The sequence below is a fragment of the Anser cygnoides genome, chromosome 2 (genome assembly GCF_040182565.1).
Source record: "Anser cygnoides isolate HZ-2024a breed goose chromosome 2, Taihu_goose_T2T_genome, whole genome shotgun sequence".
Classification (NCBI taxonomy): Eukaryota; Metazoa; Chordata; class Aves; order Anseriformes; family Anatidae; genus Anser; species Anser cygnoides.
The window spans coordinates 92550508-92571033 of NC_089874.1; the positions used below are offsets into that span (position 1 = coordinate 92550508).

The window sequence follows — 20526 nt, forward strand, 5'->3', positions numbered from 1 at the left end:
GCACTTAATTGCATTTGATCTCTAAGCTTTGAACTCTAATTATGAGCTTTATTGGCCCATTGTGTACTGTATTTAAGTCTCACTTTTAACTAGTTTCATAGTTTTTCATTAATTTATTCCTTTGTTCTGTAAAAGTCTGAGCATGATTGACTTTTTTTTTTAGGTTTTCAGTACCATCATCCTCTCTGCTTTTTCTAAGCTATCTTGGTCTTTTTGTTCTCTTATGGCTTCTTGAACTGGTCCTCACTGATACCATTTAGAGCTTGTTCACTTCTAGGGAGGATAGATCAAGAGTTGTTGCTGAAGCCGTTTGTATTTAGCTATGTTCTCTGTATGCCTTTTGAAACAGGATGGTCAGAGTGTAAATAAGGAATGAGTGCTTGATATATGGCCGATGATAATACTACATTCATCGTTTCCTTACAGACTTGTATTTTGCTTGTAACTGGGTTTGAGTGTGTGGCTTTCTGGTTGACTATTGTTAAGTCATGCTCCTAATGAATGCCAAAGTTCTCTTTTGTTTTCCTATTCTGGTCCAGGCAACTGCTTTAAAGCTTTGGAGTTGAAACTGCTGCTTGGCAGCTAATCAAACGGAAGGAAAAATGGATGATTTAAAAAAAATAGAATAAAAGTAGGTGAAGCACAAGTGCCAAATAAATTCTGCTTAAGGGTAAAAACTTTAGATCCCTTGTGCTTTTATAAATTTGGGAGTAGGAGTTAAAAGAATCTGCAAGGTACATGATTCTTTACTATTTGTCTACTGCTCTCTATTGAATTTCATTCTCATAAACTTCTTAATCATGGTCTTTTAATGATTTTTACAGTTGATATTAGGTTTTGAATCACAAAACCTTTAAGAGTCAGTCTAAGTATCAGAAAGAGTTGATGATAGTAGTCATTAGAACAGTTGTTAATAGACAAAATCTTTCATCTAAACCTCCAGGATTCAGGTTGTGTCTGAAAAATGATTCTGTTGACAAGTGCATGATGTTTTCTTCAGTAATCCTGCCATGCTTTATTTTTTGTATTTCAAGTTTTTGTATTTTTTTTTCCTTGGCGTTAATGTGTTTAACACAATGCATTTTCCTGTACATTAACCCAAGGGGTTGTGCTTGTAGTGTTTTGTTTTTTTTTTCCCTTTTAAATAGCTAACCAGAATCCTCCAAGACAAATTTTGACTATAATGAAGGATAGTTTACCCTGGTCTTCCTGTTTCCACTAGTGACTCTCCTTGACTATCATTAACTCTAAATCTCCCCTGCTTTGGCTCTTAGAAATTTGTAAATTTTTCCAGGACTGCTGTCAGGTCCTCTCTCTCTTGAACTGTCTTGTTTTTCCCAAAACCTCTCTGCTTCAGGTTTCCAAATGGCCTGATACCTTGTCTCTTCTTTCCCTGTTTTCCTTAGTTTTGACTTCTCATTGGGGAGGAATTAAGGATGCAAACACCCTGTTCTCTCAAATACTGATTTGAAGCACTGCTGATCCCAAGACTGATGTTCCAGCTGCCCTGCATATAAAAGGGTGCAGACGTGGGTCATGTGGCCGCAAACACAATGTTTGTGGGGTTTTGGTGTCTTGCTTTTTGTGGTATGCTGTCTTCTAGGCGCTTAGCCACTGCGTCAATGAAACCACCACTCCTACAGATTGCAATTTACTGCTTACTGTGTCCTTGCTGCGCCTCTGTAAACTGCGTGGGTGGTGGTGTGGCAGTCCAGCATTGTAGTTTTGTGGTAGGGTAGTGAGCGATCCATAGTGTGTCATGTGCAAGCAGAGTAGCAGAGGTGGAAGTGCTAGCTATGCAGTCTGCATCTTCAGCTGCAAACTGGAGAGTGCTGGGAGACAGCTCGTTTGTAAGGACATGTGTTAAAATAAAAGGCTTTGAATCCTCGATTCATTCTGTGACATCACTTCAAAAATATTTCTTAAATATGACGTATTTCGCAGTTTACAGTTTCATAAGTACAGAAAAAGTAGTTTGAAATTTTGTCATGAGTTCAGTACAATTTTTGCTTTCTTGGACTGCACCTTATCTTTGAAAGAACGATTTCTGTGGTTTCCTACACACACAAGTTTGAACAAAAGATTCTTCAGATGATAAACTCCATTGAAGCTAATCCTTTCCCTCCTCCTCTCCCTTTTCTTGACCTATCTGCTTCTTAGAGATTATTTCCATTTCCTTGGATACCTTCACAGTAATTCCAACCAAATGGTAATGAGAGCGTGTCAGCTGTAGGCATCCCCTGTGTATCCGCCAAAAAGCGGTATATGCTGCCAAATAAAGGCTCCTGTTCTTATGGCTGCTCTCCTTTTTGTTTAGCTGAAGACATACTTAACCATGAAGGCCAGAAGAGCTAGCTCTTTGTGTTTGTAGTGAGGAAAAGCTGAACAAGGATGGGGAAAAGGAATGGAAGAATCGAGGTGCCAAAAAGTTAATGAGCAGATGCAGAGGTTAGGTTATTTGCATCATTGTATGTTCATTATCTTTACCGTGAGAAAACTAGAAAATGCAGTAGGTTCTTCTGGCTTAAAAAGCTGGAGAGATTTTTGGTCTAAACGATTTCAGTTTGCTGAGCTCTGCTGTTGGCTGTTTGCTTCGTGTGTTTTCTCTAATTTAACTTAAAATGATTAAATTAGGTGGGGGAGGAACGTGCGTCAGTTCTCATGCAGAATGAAATTTTGCCTAGTTCTTATGCAGAATCTCAATTATTTCTAATGTCTTCTGTTTTCCTTGTTTATACTGAACGTTTCAGTAGTCCCCATCCCTAGGTGAATTTAATTTGCTTTCTTGTTCCACGCTTGTTGACATTTTGAGCACTCGCACGTTTTCCAGCAATGCTCGTGTGGCTACTGATGGAAGCCCTGGTGTCTTATTTGGAAGCAGATACTCCAGTAAACTCTGAACGGCTCCCCGTGGAGCACTGTGTTAAAAGGAGCTGCTAAGTGAGAGCTCTGGCAAGTCGGGGGCATAATCCACCGCCTAGGAATAGCAACAGGTACGCATCTGTGCGTTACGGTTTCACTGCGATGCGTTGCCTGTGTTTGAGACCCCCAAAATAGCACAGTTCCAGAATTTTGAACTCTGAACTTCCTTTTGTTATTCTTAAGTCGAACCCATAATATTAATGTAACAGCTTTCAGTGTTTGTTTTCAGTTTCTTTGTTATTTCAGCAGAGTATTTGTATTGGCAGCGTGTTGTTCCAGTGGCTCTCCAAGATCTCATGTGGCATTAATGTTTCGCTTCGTGCACTGTAGTACCTGACCCCAGCAGTACTCGGTGGCGTCAGCCAGGCCTGAGATAAAAGCTGCTGTTTCAGACCAGGACTGCAGTCTGCACATGAAATACCAACATTTTCATCTTGGAGTAGTAGTTCCTTTCAAAGGAATTGTGCTCTGACTGCCCTATGCCTGGTCACACAAACCTGCAGCCTATACTTTGCGTAGGCACTGTGCTGTTGATGCAACTGCATGTAAGCTCTGCAACATGCACAGGGGCTGTGAAGCAGTTTGGCAATTAGTGTGCTAAAAAATAAACTAAAAGTGCATTAGCATTAATAGTTATTCCTATAAACTATGCTAATTGCTCCTGAAGTGACACAAAATTGGAGAATGCTGTTGTGCCTGCTAAATTAGTTGTAAGGTCAATGATCTAGCAAACAAGTTTCTTTACCTAGCCTCGAAATGAGTACGGAGGAGTGAGTTTGGTAGGGTTTGGAAATCTTGTTGGCTTTTGGGAGCAGGGCCTTCTTCAGAAGTAGCCATCTGTACAGAGCCTGTGGCTGAGCTTAACTTTAGAACTCTGACCTCCTGAAAGTGTGGGCTTTATTGTAACTTTAAAAAAAATTAAGAAAATACATGGACAAGAAAACACAAAGCTAATTTAAAAAACAAGTATGGGGGGGAAGAGTTTAAAGCTTTGTTCTAAGCAATTGCAGTGGAGTTGCTGAGAGCATTGGGAGTTTTAGATCAAGATACAGTGGTTGCATGCTGTGTTGGGTGTCTGTCAGACTGGAAGATGAGAGCAGTTTCTAGCATACACCATTAATTTTGAGCACTAACATCTGGTTTACAGATTACTTGCTTTCATTTCATCTCATTAATGTCAAGCTTTGTACCTGAGATAGGTCATGCAGCATCACTCCTGAGCTGGATGCTTTGGTCTCTCTTTTTTGTTATGTTACCTGAAGTGCTCATGACTGGCATGTCAGTGGCATGGGCTGGTTAGACCTATTCTTCGTATGAGAAGGAAGGGATTGAGGCCCTTGGCTGGAGGGTATCTGGTAGCAGCTCTGAAGGCAGGTAGGTGTTCTAGTGGGTTGCATTTGGGATGTGTTCAGACCATCTCCATGTTTCGTTACTCTGTGAGACGTAACAGGGACAGCAACGCTGTTCTGTTTTAAAAGGCCAGCTGTGTGCAAATGCAGAAAACTTATGTCTGGTGATCTGTACTTAAATTTCAAAAGCATTAAAATATGATGCTCTCTGAATAGAGCATGATCATCCTCCATTTGAAGCTCAGCTGTGGGTGAGAGCATTAAATATTGATTTGCACCATTTTGGTTTCTGCAGTTTTCTTAGAAATATGCAATATGTTTGGTAAGGAGGCAGGGATGTTTTTCTACACTTTTCCTGAGTAGAAATGGGTTATTTTTTTAATTAAAAAAAAAAAAAAAAGTGGGGGTGGAGGGAAGAGACGTCAAAGGAGAGGGAAAACTGGCATTTGTAGGCCTTGGTAACAGGATTGCCATCCCAATAGAAACAGCTGAACCGGAAAGGAGCACCTTTTAAAACTGCGTAGCTGAAGTGGGCAAATGTGTCAAGCTTGCAATCTGTAAAGCAAAACAATGCTTTGGATTTAAAAATGGAAAACTGAGTGTAAAGGGACTATTTTTTTAGTCAACCATTCCACCTATTCTGCAAAGCATCCTGTAGGTGAGTAAGGAGCATGCCAACACTAATAGGAACAATTACCACCAAATGATCATTAAATGAAAGATGAGCTAAGACATTTGAGTAAGATAAGGGTTTTCCGAGTCTGTGCCAGAAGCTAGAACTGAAGAGGGATTTTATTTCTACAGCTTGTACTGGATTTTTCCAAGGTTTTTTTTTTTTTTTTTTTGTAAGGCATTTCCTTTCCCTCTAATTCTGGAAACAACTAAATGAGCAAAATAATCTGCCCAGTAACTTTAGCTAGAATTACCAGAAACTTGGTGAATCTGATGTAGTTCCAGCTGGTGGCTGTGGAGTCGAGCAGTTTTGGTAACTTGTGTGGTAACACTGGAAAATAAGTTTATCCTTTGAAGTCGTAACATAGGCCTCTTCACACTGTGAATGGGACTTGTTTGCTATCTGAACTGGATCTTTGAGTGGTGCCTACATTTATTTAAATGGAGGATAAAATCAAGAAAGTGTTTGGCACTGTCGTTGCACGCACTGGCTGTTGACTTGTCGATGCCTTGGGGTTTGGGAGACGCGAACAGCCACTTGTCCAAAATCCGAGTGGATTCTCGGGGTGAGGGAAGAGCAGCTCCCCAAGGCTGGTTGTTGAAAAATGCACTTCTGTGGTCTCTGAACAAACAGCAAAGAACAGCAGAACCACAAACCATTAAATGGTTTGTGGCTTCTATGCTTTCCGAAAAGCAGGGAGGGTGCATGTGGCATTTCCACTGCCCTTAACCTTTGCCAGCCTATGCTGCCTTGGGACAGAGGGGTTAAAACAAGCCAAAGGAAGGAAAGTCCACCTGGGACATGTACTAATCTCGCAGAGCACTGTGGAGGAAGAGAAAGCAGACTTCCACAAGTTTCTCTTGGCATGGTACGGTGCACGTTGCCTCTGTGTTTAGGTATTTACCCGCCAGGCTTCTTGATCAAGATGGCCGGTGCGTGCGTGGGGTGCTTGTGAAGCAGACCTTGGCACTCGGCCTACGTGTGGCCTGCTTCACGCGCCTGTGCTCGGGAGCCTGTGCTCCCTTCTTGTGGCTGCCAACACCTCACTTCCAGTGTTTCTCTTGGATTGTGAGGAGCCAAAGGCAGTAGATGAAAACAGTGACTGAACTCTCTTTTCTTTATTGTCATTCAACCAGTTTCTCTTGTAGTGTCTGAAAGCAGCAGTAATCACTTACTGGCATCGTGTGACTGGCAGATGGTTGTCCTTCTGTGCTGCTGGTTTGTTTAGTTTTTGTTTGCCCTACAGTTCCTTGTTCCTTAAGCTATGAAATTCAGAGATCACAGAATGGTTTTGGTTGGAAGGGAACCTAAAGACCATCTAGTTTCAACTCCCCTGCTATGGGCTGAGATGCTTCCCCATGGCCAGGTTGCCCAAAGCCCCATCCAGCCTGGCCTTAGATACTTCCAGGGATGGGGCATCCACAGCTCCTCTGGGCAGCCTGTGCCAGTGCCTCACCACCCTCAGAGGAAAGAATTTCCTTCTAACTTCTAATCTAAATCGACGAAATGGCGAGCTTTCCTGTTGCACGGCAACAAGGGCTTCTATGTGGTCGTCTTCTCAATGGAGAGAAATGGGTGTTACCTCTTCCTACAGGTCACTGTGTAAAACAAGAAAGCAAAAGTCGTTGTCTGTGTACTGTCATTGAACTATTTTGAGTCGTCTGAAGCTCAGTGGCCTTGCAGTGCAAATGATTCTGGCCCTACGGGCTGAGGGACTAGCCAAAACTGACTGAATTTGGTTACCTGCGGAAGATAATGACCAACTGAGCTTCTGCGCCACGTCCTTTGTTTCCCGGCAGCCCAGAAGGAGCACTTGCAAGAGATGCTGGCTTGACATTGCCCTGCCTGCAAGATTTCACGGGGCAAGTGGGAAGCATTTGGGCTCAGGGGGACCCAAGGGCAGGGCAAAGCTGGAGCTTGGCAGCGCTGACCTCGCTCTGCCCGTTCCTGGCCAGGATCGAGGGCAGGACACCTCTCCTTGGGTATGGTGTGCTGGAGCTTCCTTCTGCCACTGGTTAAATGGCAGAGGATGAGGGATTAGTAAACACTGGTTTTAAGTGTTCTGGTATTTTAACAGTTTAATCAGTTTGTTTGCTTTTGCTTAATTATTTGTGTTCAGTGTAACTATAAGCTTGCAGTAGTGTAACTATTGCTCATACTCTTATGGTCTTATTATGTGCTTCCTGTTCCTTTTCCTTACATTTCCCCGATATAATTATCTGTGGGAAAACTCTATTTCAGGGTTATTTAAAGAATTTCTAATTGTGGTGATGACTCACTGGGGCATCGATACAATTTCTTCTGCTGAAACTATCATTCTGTTTCAATTTTTTTTAAAGCTTTTGAGTACTTTTGTGGCGATGATTAAAAGATGACAAATATTTATGATGCACAAAATAGAAATTGTCACCTTGACTACTTTTTTTTTGTTGTTGTTATATTACTTATATAAAATTTTTGGCTCTTCTGGGCAACACACAGGTGTGATTGGAAAAAATGACTAATGATTTGAAGGGACTGGCAAGAGAGATTTTAGAAAGTGCTTTTTATGTTTATGGAAAAAAAAAAAGACCTCGTGGCAATAGTACTAACAGGTTGAGCAGTTCAACAACAACAAAATGCTCATCTGAGTTTTGGGACCAGTAGGGAATATTTAAGAGTCAAAAAGAATTGTAAAGAATAAAGTGAAATAAACAGAAATAACTTCTAAAAAGTTGAATAGCTGTCTTGTTCATGGTTATGGAAAACAGCTGTGTTAAATATTTTTTGAAAGGCTCTTTATAGATTCTGCCTTTTGATCATCCTCGGAGAAGATGTGTGCTAATAAAGATTTTTAATGTGAATTGTGATCAATGGGAAGAGCATGTCCGAAAGGAGCTAGATAGAGGCTGTCTGTGGGGTCTCCAGAGACAGGGAGAAGTGACGCGTAGCAGATAAACATGGAATTAACACTGAACAGAGGGGAGAGACCCAACATCCTGAATTACTACTAATAAGCACTAATGAGTGAACATCAGCCATCCTTTGTGTTGAAAAAGGCAGGCGATTTACTAATTAAAAAAAAATCATGAGGTAACTTCTCTTTTTGTATACTGCCTATAAAATATGAGTGCTGGTGAAGCTTGAAAGGGAAGATGCAAAGTAGCATAATGACCCTGTGGAAGGATGATTCCAGAGCTTATTGCCTTAGTTCTTACTGCTTTTCAAAGTGTTGTTTTGCTCCTTTTCATGTCTGTGTGTACACAAGCAAGAGAGACTTTTTTGGCAAGATTCACTGTTAAGTAAGGGAAATAAAAGATATAGTAATGGAGGAAATTGCAATCACTCCTGTTGATGGATAAATGGATACAGTGGACAATGCTTTAAAGCCTGGATGAATACCATGTTCAGCTGAAACTATGGAGATGAGATGAAAATAGGTAGAATGTACTATTTTCCTTTATCTTGTACACGAAGTACTTCCTGTTCTCATCATGCTTTTTATACGCTAAAGTCGTAAGACATTAGTAAGGCACTGTTCCTTTTCCCTAATTATGCAGTATAATTGGAAATTGTGGGCAAATCTCCTAATCTCCATAGTGACAGCAGAACATTTATCTAATTAGTAGTTTGCCTTTTGGCATTACTTTGAATAAATTAGCATTTCATTTGATATCTTGGGCTACTGGGAAAAAAGTTTCCCAGAGCAGTATTTAGTCTTTCTTCTCTGAAGGGTGTATTTTGAATTAGCATAGGTTAATAATATCCTTTGTACCCGGGGAGAAGCAGAATAGTAATACTGTTGTAATTCTTAATATCAGGGAGCTGGGCCTGGAGGTGCTTTTCTTTCTTTAATCCCCAGGAGTCAGGGTGAAAACTCATGCCGCGTTATTTGGTGTGCTCACTCTTTCACTGGGGGGAGGGCGGGAAGAGAAAGCGGAACAGGTTCAAATGCAACTTCACCTCTTCCCTCTACCCTTTCCTTTCTCCAGAAAATGAACTTTTTCTTTCAAGCTGTAGACAGTGCTCAGCACAGTGATGTGGGCTACCTCAAAAGTCATGCTCTATCAGTTGCATATTAAAAAGTTGGTCTTCTGCAGTATTTCCAATGCAGCTAATCCAGAATGGCCCTGAGAAGACTGCTGGTATTCTTTTATTGGACGGATAAATCCCTGTGATAGGAAACCGGGTGACTGAGTCTTGGTATTGGCATCCAGATAAGAAGTGTGACCTCCTGAGCAGCTACTGGGAGCCAGTAACTTCAGTGGGAAATACAGGTGGCTCATCTAAGATGGAGTTTCAATTATTTTCTTTTCTAGTGTTAAAAGAACAAATACTGAAATCCATGGGTTTGATAAAGGGTTATAATGTCATTTCTTTGACTCATTGGCTGCTTTGGACCTTTGCTTATCCCTTCTGAGAGTTGGTTTCCACCTGCAACAGCAGGTTGGTATGGTGATAATTGTTCTCCTCTTCCCAAAGTGGCCTCTGCCGTGAGGCTGTAAGTTTATCCCCCCCTGCACAAAAAGCAACTATGACAGTGGTAGGGTTGAGAGGTATGCAATGGAGCTGTCATCTTGTTCTGCCACATCCAGAGAGATGAAGTGTCTTCTGTTTGGCAGGTCAACCTGAGGCTGTTTTGTTATCAGACCGGATTGTATATGTCGTAACATGACACATCTGGGGCTACTATACTGTTGAACTTGAAACTGGTTACAGAAGGACCCCAGCACTGTGACACACCGAGGTCCCCAGCAGCGTTTGTCAGACAGGGCTCAGCGATGGCAGCTCCTCTGCTTCTGGGCGGGGTTCTCCAGGGTGTCTGAGGTGGACGGTCACTTCTTCCCTAGCAGGAAGGTACGACACCCTGTATTTCCACCTGCCCTTTTTTTTTGTTTGTTTCCGTGCCTTGGGAAGAGATTTTCCTTGTTCCTTGTGATTTGACACTGGGCTGTCATGGTGAGAGAGAAGTTCACGTTGCTTCTTAGCTCTTCCTTCAGGCTTGTTTAGTTACAACTTATCATTGTGACCAAGCATCTAGTGAACGTGGACTTGGGATTGTGTAAATTGTCTAACATCACTCTCTTCTACCTCCTACATATGGTTTGTTTTAGGGAGATTTTGTCTGCGGACCTGGAAAATGGAAAGCCTATGCTAGAGGTATGTCAAAAAATCACCGCTAAAATCTGATGTTCTGAATTTTGCTCTACAGCTTGATGACTGCACTCTACAATTGTCTCACAACGGTACCTATCTGGATTTAGAATCCACTCTAGCAGAACAAAGGGATGAATTGGAAGGCTTCCAGGAGGATGCTGGGTAAGTAAATGTTTGCTAAATTTTGATTAATAAGCATACTTGTCCAGAAGCATTGAGGTTTCAGGATCTTTTGTGGTTGACTCGGTGCATTCAGGTCAACGTTAGGAACAGAAAACATAAAATTCTTTCCTGCGTAAGCACATGACCCCCCTTCTGTAATTAAGAATTTAATGACTTCTACATCTATGTTCGCTTGTACAGTTTCTCTAAAAGAAGATGGCATTACAAGAAATCTGTCAGGAAGACTGCTGTGACTAGTCTAATACATATTATAGCTTTCTGGGGTTGGTTAGTTCTGGGAACTCGGAGATATCAACGTGTATAATAACAGCCAGAGTAGAAGAATACATTGAAGTTGTGCTCTTGAAGTTACAGACTCAATTTCTTTGTGCCTTGAAATCTAAGTCCTTGTTATATATTCTTGAAGAAAAAACTTGTATTGACTTTTTTTCCCACTCTGACTCATTGAGTGTGGGATTTTCTGTGGTGTTGGTAGTGTTTTTCGATGATCGTTGTCTTGCCCTTTTTTTTTTTTTTGAATTGCTGGCATATACTTGTTGCTATAACACAGCTTTCCGTAAACTATCTATGGTGAGAATTGTGAAAACAGAAGGATCTTTTCTGGGCCTTTAGGTGATTGTTTTGCTCAGAATGTAAAATGAAGGGACAGTCTAAAGCTATTTTAGCTTTGTTTGTTGCTATATTGGACTGGATAGTTGTTATTAATTGCATGGGTGTGTTTTGGCATGGACTCCGTGCATGTGAGTAATCTAGCTGTGCCAGAAGGAAATTAACTGCATTCTTAATTGGTCAGGGCTTGTTAACATGAAGAGGTGTAGCCCTTTTGCTTTTACTGTTTCCTCTACCTTTTGTGGTAGCTGTCCTCTGATGAATACAAATACAAATTCTTAAAACTTGAAATTGTGCCTCTGAGGATTATTTTATATGGTGAAGATTTTCAAATAATGTTACAGATATTTGTGTGTGCATTTGTCTTTCACCCATACCAATTTTGGGCATGTTTTTGTAACTATTGGAAGACAAAGAAAAAGTTGAAAATGAAATCAGTTACAAAGAATCTTGCTCAACAGATAAGAGTAGCCAATAAAGCTGAACTGAGCATCACTTCATATTCAGCAGGAGCAGTAAGTATAGAAGTTGTAGTCATCAGTTCAGAGCACTTTTTCTCACTGCATAAAAGAATGAGAAGTACTTATTCCTTGCTAACTTGATAATAAGTCAAAATCAATTAAAGATGGACAATCTTCTGATGGTTGTTTACAATGTTGTAGTAACTTTGCATGCATGAATGAGTTGTCACCTCAGATTTCTTTTTCACTTCCACTGATGTCTCCTGATAATTCTGGTAATTGTAACTCCATTGCCTTTGATACCCCACAGTGTCATCACTGAGCAATTTGGCAAGCCAGAGACCAGTTGGTGTTTTTCCTGCCAGACTTCTCACTCAAAATTGCAGGCAGCCTTCCTTCCAGCTTAGTTTTAATTTCTGCTTCCTTTGGGTGTATAAAATCCATGATGTGAATTGTTCCTGAAACATGAGTCTAATTTTGTTTGGGGTGGCTCTCCTTAGGAAGAAAAGACAAACGAGCAATCCATCCCATCCCCCCAAAACCGAACATACACACGCACAAAAAAAAAGGCAAACGGAAAAAAAAAAGCACCTGGACATGTGAAACTTTCCTGGAACTGTGTGTCTATGGTATTGATCTGATCTGAAAAATCAGTTAATATTTTCGTGTATTTTGCACGTATGTGCAGGCTGCCTCTTGTGCAACCAGCTGTCAGTTGAGCAATTAATTCTTGCAGTGTTTTGTACTGCCGGTGAACGTGAAGCGTGCTGGGAGCTCCTTCATTCCTGTGCCAAGAATGGATAGCGAGGTACAATGCACCTTCATATATTCAGCTTCATAAAAGCTTGGGATACAAATTATTATTGTAATAGTTTTAATAAAAGGTTCGTATGAAACAAAACAGTTTCTGTTGTGTAGCCCTTGCCTTCATTGGTCTTTGCCCTGTTCTCTGAAGTTATCCCTCTAGTAGCTGTGGGTATATTCCTAGAGTGTGCTTAATCAGCAGTGCTGCTTAATGACATGGGGCTTGCATTTTAACATAAATTGTTGTGAGGCTGAAGAAATTTTAGTTCCGTCTTCCCCCTCCATGCACACATCTACCCTGTAACTTGCAGGCTGGAGCCTTGAAAATGACATTTTGCTTGGCTGCAAGGGGATTCTGCTTAGTGAAGTACAAAACCTTGCATTTAGGAGTAATTGGTTAAGGGACAAGCAGGTACTGGTCAGGCAGAACATAAAGCAAGAGGAATATCTGACTTGTCAACAGCTTTTCAGGAATGGAGCTGACGTTTTAGGGAACCGTATGCTGAAAGCAAGATTGATTACGGTTCTGTGAAAAAGGTAAGGAGAGCCCTAAGGTGTAAAGCAGGAATTTAGCCCATGAAATGCAGTGAACTTGGTATCTTCAGTACCAGTTAGGCTTCAGACGTGGATTTCTGCATCCTACTTTTGTCCATGTTTAAAGAGAGTATTCTCTCTTTAATAAAGAAAATAAACAAGGAGGAAAATAAATTAGAACAGCCATCAAAATTTCTGAAATCTGTAAGGTAGCTTTCCTGTATGACTCAGTAACTTTGTCACTTCAGAGTAAATGCAACTCTTGTGAAATTATCCAGGGGAAAAAAAAAATTAGACAGGATAGCTGCCATACCAAGTTTCTGGCAAACTAAAATCTGTTTTGGGGACTTGTGGCTCTGATCTTTTGCCCCTGCAGAGACCAAAGCACTGAGCTGGAATACTCCTGAGCTGGAGAGTTGGCTGAGGGCATCTGGGGCTTAGCAGCCTGCTTTCTGCGAGTAACTGGCTGCAGAAACCACTTAGTCTCTTTCTTTCTCTCTGGGTCATTTCAAGGTCCTGCTCTTAATCTTCAAAGCTTTTAATTTTCTGAGATTAGGGTACCTCAGGATCTACCCCTCTACCATTCCAAGGCTGTTGTGCTCATCAGGGTCACTGAAGCTTGCTGAACTCTGAATGAAGGATTTAGTAGCCAGATATTCGTGGCTTTTTTTGTTAAATTTTAGATCCTAAACTCCTATTAAAAGTGTCCAGAATGTTCTGTAATTAGTTTTCAGCAACTTTTCCCCAAATGTTCCTGTTTGAACTGGCAAAACTGTTAAAATTAATAAAAATAAAATCAAAATACTTTTTTAAGCACACTGCTGAAAGGAGATTTAGAAGTGAATAAGTAAATAAAGCATGCAGGAAATACAATTTTACTTTTTTTTTTCTTATCGGTGTGGGAGATGGTAGGTATCTCTTTAGTAAGGACTGGATGAACATATAGGAAAAATTGGAAGGATTTTTCTTCAGGAGGAAAGAAAAGGATGGTGGCAGTTAGGCTGGAATCTTCTTATGTAAAACTGTAAATAACGGGGATAAGAAGGGCATGCACCCGTACATGATTTCAAATGAATCATCTTCACTTACTGAATATAATGAAAGCATGTTTCTAGTAGTTGCTCTCCGCTCCAGGAGAATCTAAACTTCTGTGTAGGGGAGGAGAAAACCCAACCCCCAAGCCAGCTCCTTTTAGCCTGTAGGGCTATTGGTGAGCAACATGCAGCCTGGGCCAGGACTGTTTTCCAGCGTCCACGGCTTTGTTGCATAGCTGTGGGACTGAGGAGAGCAGGATCATCTCCATACAGCTTCTGTTGGGGACAGGGAGGATGAACAGCCTGGCCTAGCACTGAGGCTGTCTACAGAAATGCTGGCCCTGCAGAAGGTGTCAAGGTCAGGAGACAGGTCAATAAGAGCACCTAGTAATTTCCTTCCTTCCTCTTCGAGCCTGGCATGTATTCATTTTTTCAATTATAATTATTCTAACACAAATTGTTTTGTGAATCACTAATTGTGTAAGGAGGCAATGTGGAGGCAGGCTGAGTTGGCTGTCTGTTCCTTTAAGGAGTCTGTGACAGATAATGATCTTCCCCTTTGTTTACTTGCGATTTTGTAGGATGAGCAAGAACTCTCACAAGTTTGTGTTTGTATTAACAATAGTTGTCCAAGTTCTCTTTGTGGGCATGTCTTAACAGACCCTGACGGTAGCATGCAAGGTAACACAGTCCTGAACCACAGAATACAAAAGCTTCTTCAGATAGCATGCTGCAAGCAGTGGGAATTTCCTCGGGGAACACATTCTGAAGGTTTCTATTTAGCAGAAAGATTGTTTTGAAGTACTTCTGACAAATCATTCCAGTGTCGATGGTTTTGCATCCCTTTCGCACTCCTTGGCTCAAACCAGTTCTGCTGGGTGAATCCCAGTCTAAGTTGGATTCCCCACACTTTCCCTCTCGATGCTGCTCGTTCTGGACTTGATTCAGGATCTGCTGAGGGCAGGGAAGTCTTGCAGGGGTCTGTAATATTCTTCTGATGCCTGTGTACTGTCTTTTTTGCCTGCTTGGGCTTTGCAGTTAACGCAGTTATGGAAATGAAAACTTCTGTTCTGTGTCACTTATTGGCATGAGGAAGTCGGGAATGCAGTTGAAGGTTGACTTCAGTTTTTGTCTAAGAAAAATGATGTGGCTCATGCCTTGAAGCAGTAGTGCAAGCTAGCAGATTATACACTGATATTGTGTTATTTCAGGCAGAGTATATTTGTGTTGGAAGACTCAGCTTCCGACAGCTTTCTCTCCGATTTTGTCATCTTCTCTAACGTTTCTCAGTTCAAACAGCAAGAGAAGTTAGAGAGGTGCCTATGGAAGACTGTCATGGTGTTGCAAACAGCAGAGACTGGAATAGCTTATTGTAAAGGTTTATTCATATTTTGCAAAATGCATCTGATCACCTGAATCTTTTGCTTTGTGATGCATAGTTATTACTCTGACGAAATGCTGAATCTGAAAAAAGGAATGAATGGTCACAAACTTGCAACAAAGAAAACAACGTTTTCAGGTTAAAATAGTATCAAGAAAGCTTCTTCCTACTGAGAGGACTGAATTGTTTATGAAGTAGATGTGTACCTAGAGCAGGTGGGGTGTGGAAGTCTCTTTCATGTTTTGCTTAAGGTGTTTGTTGTATCTCGTGTACAATCCTCTGTCCTTATCCGGTGTGCAGATGCAAGGAGTGCAGAGGCTCAGAAATCCAGAGGAACGTGCTGCTGCATGGGGCTGAGTGGCAAAGTGACCCAAAGGGCTGTGTTTGCTCCCGGCCCTCTTAGGCCCTGAACAGCCTGGTGTGCTCAAGGATTTCCCTAAGTGTGACCCCTCTGCTGTTTCTCATGTCCTTTGGTTAGGATCTAGATCTATTTGTGCTGTTGTATAGCTGAGAGATTACAGTAAGTTTTGGAAAGTTTATGACTCTCTATAGGGCAGCAGTATTCCAGTCTATGACGTATCAGATGAAGATGTTGAACCGCATTTTGAGGTGAATGATTAGCCAAAACTTTACTGTTGCAAAAGAAATGGTCATAAAGCTTTCAGGTTTCTAATTAAATAGTTTTTCTGGATGGGTAAGTTGCGGATTTTTTGCTTCCCTCCCTCCCAAAGTCAGAGAGAAGTAGTTGTTCCTACAAGTGTTCAAAAGTTTAAGCAGCTTTTAAAATTCTTTATGTTCTTTTAGTCCTAAAAGCATTTCTGTTTGTTTATTAAAAAAAAATATAAATTTTAACATGCCTTTTTTATTAAGGCAGAACTGTAGAAATTAATTTTCATGATTTCCTTGGAATATTCCTTGAAAACAAAATGAAATAAATCTCAGGATTTCAGGTTCCATCTGCTTTGCTTTCCCTGCATCAGAACAGTAGGCAAGCACTAAAAATGCTCTGCAGTCTGGTTTTTGGTGTGAGTCGGTTTTTTTTTTTTTTTTTTTTTTTTCAGAGCTTGACTTATGATTTTATAGCTTGGCGTTGTTGGTAGCTGTGTCCTCCTTTGCCCTAGAGTTTACTCACAGCTCTGCTATAGAGGGAATCATCTACATCTGTACTGGATATTTTGGAAACATTTAAAGATCTACTCTTTTGTCGTGATCATCACTGGCAAATGAAAGTACTGAGCTTTTCAAAATCATTTACACTGCAAAATGTATTGTGGAAATACTGTGCTTAGCTGTCTCTCAGCATGTTGCGTGCTATATACGGTGCCAAACCAACAGATGTGTGAATTATTCTTACAGCTTTCCCTAGGACAATGCTTCTTAACATAAAGTCTAATTTGGCATTCAGGTTTGCACATGCAAATATCTGAGGAGCCCAGTATTTAAGGTGGGAACTTGAAGAAGAACAACTATAGAAACAACTGTTGCCAGTTGTTTTATTTAGAAAATATTTAGCTTTTTTAACATTGGAGCTCCCCAGTAGCTGCATTTGCACTTTGCCACCCTCACTGACAAAGAGGTCACAAAGTGAGCAGCTCCTGAGGCATGGAAATGTATTTCTTTTCACTTTGCAAGGAGGAGATCCCTTCCCTTCTGCATAAACAGATCGTCAATAGGGCTGTCAGGAAGAGCTGTAGGGCTGCTCAGAGCTTGACTCCTGTTGGGAGGAGAAGGATCAGTCTGAGGATCCAAACCTTGAACAACAGCCTGCAGGAAAACGTTGCACACCCGCTGTCTGCTGTTGCAAGTTTCACGCTGGTGTGGAGTTGCCCAGAGCACATAAGCAGCCAAGTGAGCTTGTGCTGGGTAATTAGTAAAAGCTGTGAACTTGCTACACTTCCTATTCTGTAGCAACTCTTCATGTGCTTGCTCTCACCCTGTGGTAAGTACAAAGTAGGTTTGTATAAGCAAGTTTACACTCTTGTTTATCCCACGGGAATTCATCTACCCACGTATTTGGTGTGTGTTTTTTGTTTGCTTATTTGCTTTCCCACTGGCTAAACTAAGGTAGTAATAATCCACTTCTGATTTAAAAAATAAATACAAGAATCTCCAATTTAACCTTCAGTGAGGAACTAACAGCTTAAACCACAGCAAATCTGGGAGCAGCCCAGGCTCTCCTGTAATGAAGCAGTGGAACTAGTGACCTCTGCCAGGGTTAAGAACATAAACAAGCACAGCAAATATTAATTTGCTTTTTCATGTTTACTGCTCAGTAATTATGTTTGCTAGCAAAAACATTGGTGGCCCAGCAATAAATGCAAAGCCTATTTCAGAAATGGGATTAATATGGAGAAACAAGATTTGGCTTGAGGGCAAAATGCTGTTTAAGATGTCAAATTATGAAAACAGCCTTTGCCAAATATGAAATAGAAAACTTCCAAAAATCAGGAAGAAGACCTGAGGAAGTATACTGATCAGTTCGAAGTAGAACCTATATTTATGTACATGTAGTTACACGTGTGTGTCTCCTACTGCAGGGTAGGACAGCTTTTAAATAGTTGTTGCTGAGTCTGTTTAAACTGATCACATTCTGAGAAAGTGTAACTGGTTGATTAGGTCAGTATGACATCTCTTTGAAGTGTGTTTTCTGTCACCTTGGGAGATCTCATCTTCAGGTTGTTATTTTTTTAGTATCATCAATTAAACTGGAAAAAATTGCAAAAGCTAGGGTTTCCTCCTCAAGGTATTGAGCATGATTTCTAGTAGAAGGGGAAAGTTGGTGTAAAAACTGTTGAAGCTACATTTTTCCATCTCAGTTTTTGATTATTTTAATTATGAAAAAATTAGAGTTGTGTTTAGTACTGTAAGTCAGGTAAGTTAGTAGGGGTCTTTGTGAAAATGAAGATTACTGTGTGGGTGCCCTTTGCTTCTGTCCTGCAACTGCAGTTTTTCTAATGAACTCAATCTGACATTTTGTTCTCCTGGAAGCAAAGCTGAGTCCCACAGGGTGACTGGAAGCACCAGAGGAGCTCTGGCTGAAGAGGTGGAAGCGCCAGGTGATGCAGCAGTGGAAGATTTGTTTCACTTTATTCCTTGCCCCTTAGTCCCAAGGTTTGTGGCTGATCCATAGCATAGAACCACAGTGTTATTCAGGTTGGAAGAGACCTCTAAGATCATTTAGTCCAATCTTCAACCTAATGCTAGTCTACCACTAAATCATGCTACTAAGTTCTACACCTACACGTTTCTTGAAGACCTCCAGGGATGGTGACTCAACCGCTTCCCTGGGCAGCCTATTCCAATGCATAACAACCCTTTCAGTAAAGACATTTCTAATATCCTTTTTTAAAAGTCCTTTTTCAGGATTATTTTAAGGTATCTGTTGCTCCAAGTAAAAGAGGATTTAAGTGAAAATCCAAATGTAACATGAGTTCAAAGTTCAGGTGATACCAATACTACATGACCAGAAACTGCCCAGTCTAAAGATGCCCGTGAGGAATGTGTAGCCAGAGTTTGACAGTTACTGACAGCTATGGGAAATACGTAACTTAAGGCTGGAAAAGCTGGATGAACAGTATGCAAAGTTGACAAGAAGTGAGGAAACAAGCCTTCCATTTTTTTTAACCCAGAAGCAGTGTTATCATTACAATAGCACTTCTAATGCAAATCTCTTTACTCTTTGCCATCTCATAAAGTTTGTGTTTTCTTCATGCAAAAATAAAGATGGAGCTTTAACTGAAAGTGACATCAGCCTTTCACAAAATGACAGAATAAATTTACTGCTGAAACAAGTGTATATGGGTTGGGATTTTGATCAGCTTTTGGGGAGGGAAGGGACACAAAACTTTGTACATGAATAAGGACAGCTCTTGAAAAATGGTCACTGTCAGACTGAAGGCAGCAGACAACCCTTAAGTATTTCAGGGGCCTTTAGAAGATTATCATTTTACTGTGTGGAAAATGAGGCATTGGAAACAGAGAAATAACCATCATGATGATTCAGAAAGCAGGGGGAAAGGAGCCGAGACAGAAATTCTCATATTCCAGCTCCTGAAGTTTGCCTGCACAGAAACTACTGAAAAGAACAAATGGAACAGATGTTCCCCTGTTTAAGCTTGCTGCATTTTCATAGCATAAGAAAGTGATTCACTTTTTGTTGGCAAAAATCATTGCTTTGTGGTAAAGTACACAGAAGACTTTATCAACATTTACTGAGAATACATTAGTAAGAATACTTATGCATTATGAATGTGGATCATGAGACATGCTTGGTGAATCCCTTGAAGGTTTTACTCGACCCTTTTTGATGTTTCTCATCTTCTTCCCCCTTCTCTTTCCATCCAATTCCTTTTCCATTTCAAAAGGAAAAGAAAGGAGAACTCTGCCCCGTTACTATTGCTCTTGGGAGGAGCAGGTGGGTGTAAAGACCGTGACCTTGTAGTGGCAATCTGTGCGTAGTCCTTCCCGCTGCAGTGACACAGGCACTCACAAGTTGCTTCCTGCATGGTGTTTAGGTTGTTAGTAGGCAGTTAATTGTTATATTCATGTTGGAAAATACAGAACATAATAATACTGGAATAATCTCTAGGGAAAAAGTGCGTATGAGTTTCAGCAGACTTTGTTCCATTGCATACCGTTGCTTTCACTGATTAGTCTGCAGCATTTTGCCTGCTTAGTTTTCTTTTTGGAAATATGCTGTAGGGATTATTTCTACCTGCATCGGTAAAGTTTTAGGGTGTATTTTTTTATTTTAATTTTTTGTTTTTAAATAAAGAATGAATGGTCATCTGACTAGTCTCTGTCTACTTTTATCTGTTCGTTGAATGGCTGTTGCTTTAGTCAATGTGTTATTGTCCAGCAATGCTCTAAATAAAATCTGTGAAATAATTAGATGACTTGCAGGAGTATTGCAAGAACAGGATGTAGACACGTTATGATTTCAGTCTAAGTTTTTAGGTGGAAAAACTGAGGTAAGAAAGGAAAGTCTATTGAAATCATTTAAAGATAGATGTGTGTGTTTGCCTCTGTTTCTAGAACCAGAAGGAGCTACTATTGCTATCATCCATTTGTAGAGTACTTGGAGGTGAATCTTAGCATTTAAGACTTCTTTTCTTAGGGGTCAGCAGTGTGTTAAACACTTTGTTTCTATTATTTAGTGAGAATGTGACAGTTGATGGTCAGCTAGTTAAAAAAAGTTATTTGTTGGATTGAGACTTTATGATGACTTTCAGAGAGATTCTTAATTCCTCTCTCCATGCACATGCATTCTCTTGGTTTTTACACATCTTTTTTTAAAAAGTATCAGAATTTTTTTTGCATTTCTTCAATCTACAACTGAACGGGGAAGCATATCATATTGAAACTGCACTCAAACCGTATCTTAGTGGCTTTGAAATCAAAGCCTAGGATTTATGCTTTCTGATTAATGGCAGACTAAGAA

The 20526-nt window shown here is 40.6% G+C and overlaps 1 protein-coding gene across 10 annotated transcripts in view; it reads left to right on the forward strand.

Moving 5' to 3' along the window:
• Positions 1-20526, forward strand: part of FHOD3 (formin homology 2 domain containing 3) — a 404913-nt gene that overhangs the window by 24754 nt on the left and 359633 nt on the right. For all 10 annotated transcript variants that reach the window (XM_048077544.2, XM_048077540.2, XM_048077554.2 and 7 more), the window contains exon 2: positions 10136-10242. In XM_048077544.2, the coding sequence (XP_047933501.1) occupies positions 10136-10242 (107 nt within the window). The remainder of the gene's footprint in view (positions 1-10135; positions 10243-20526) is intronic.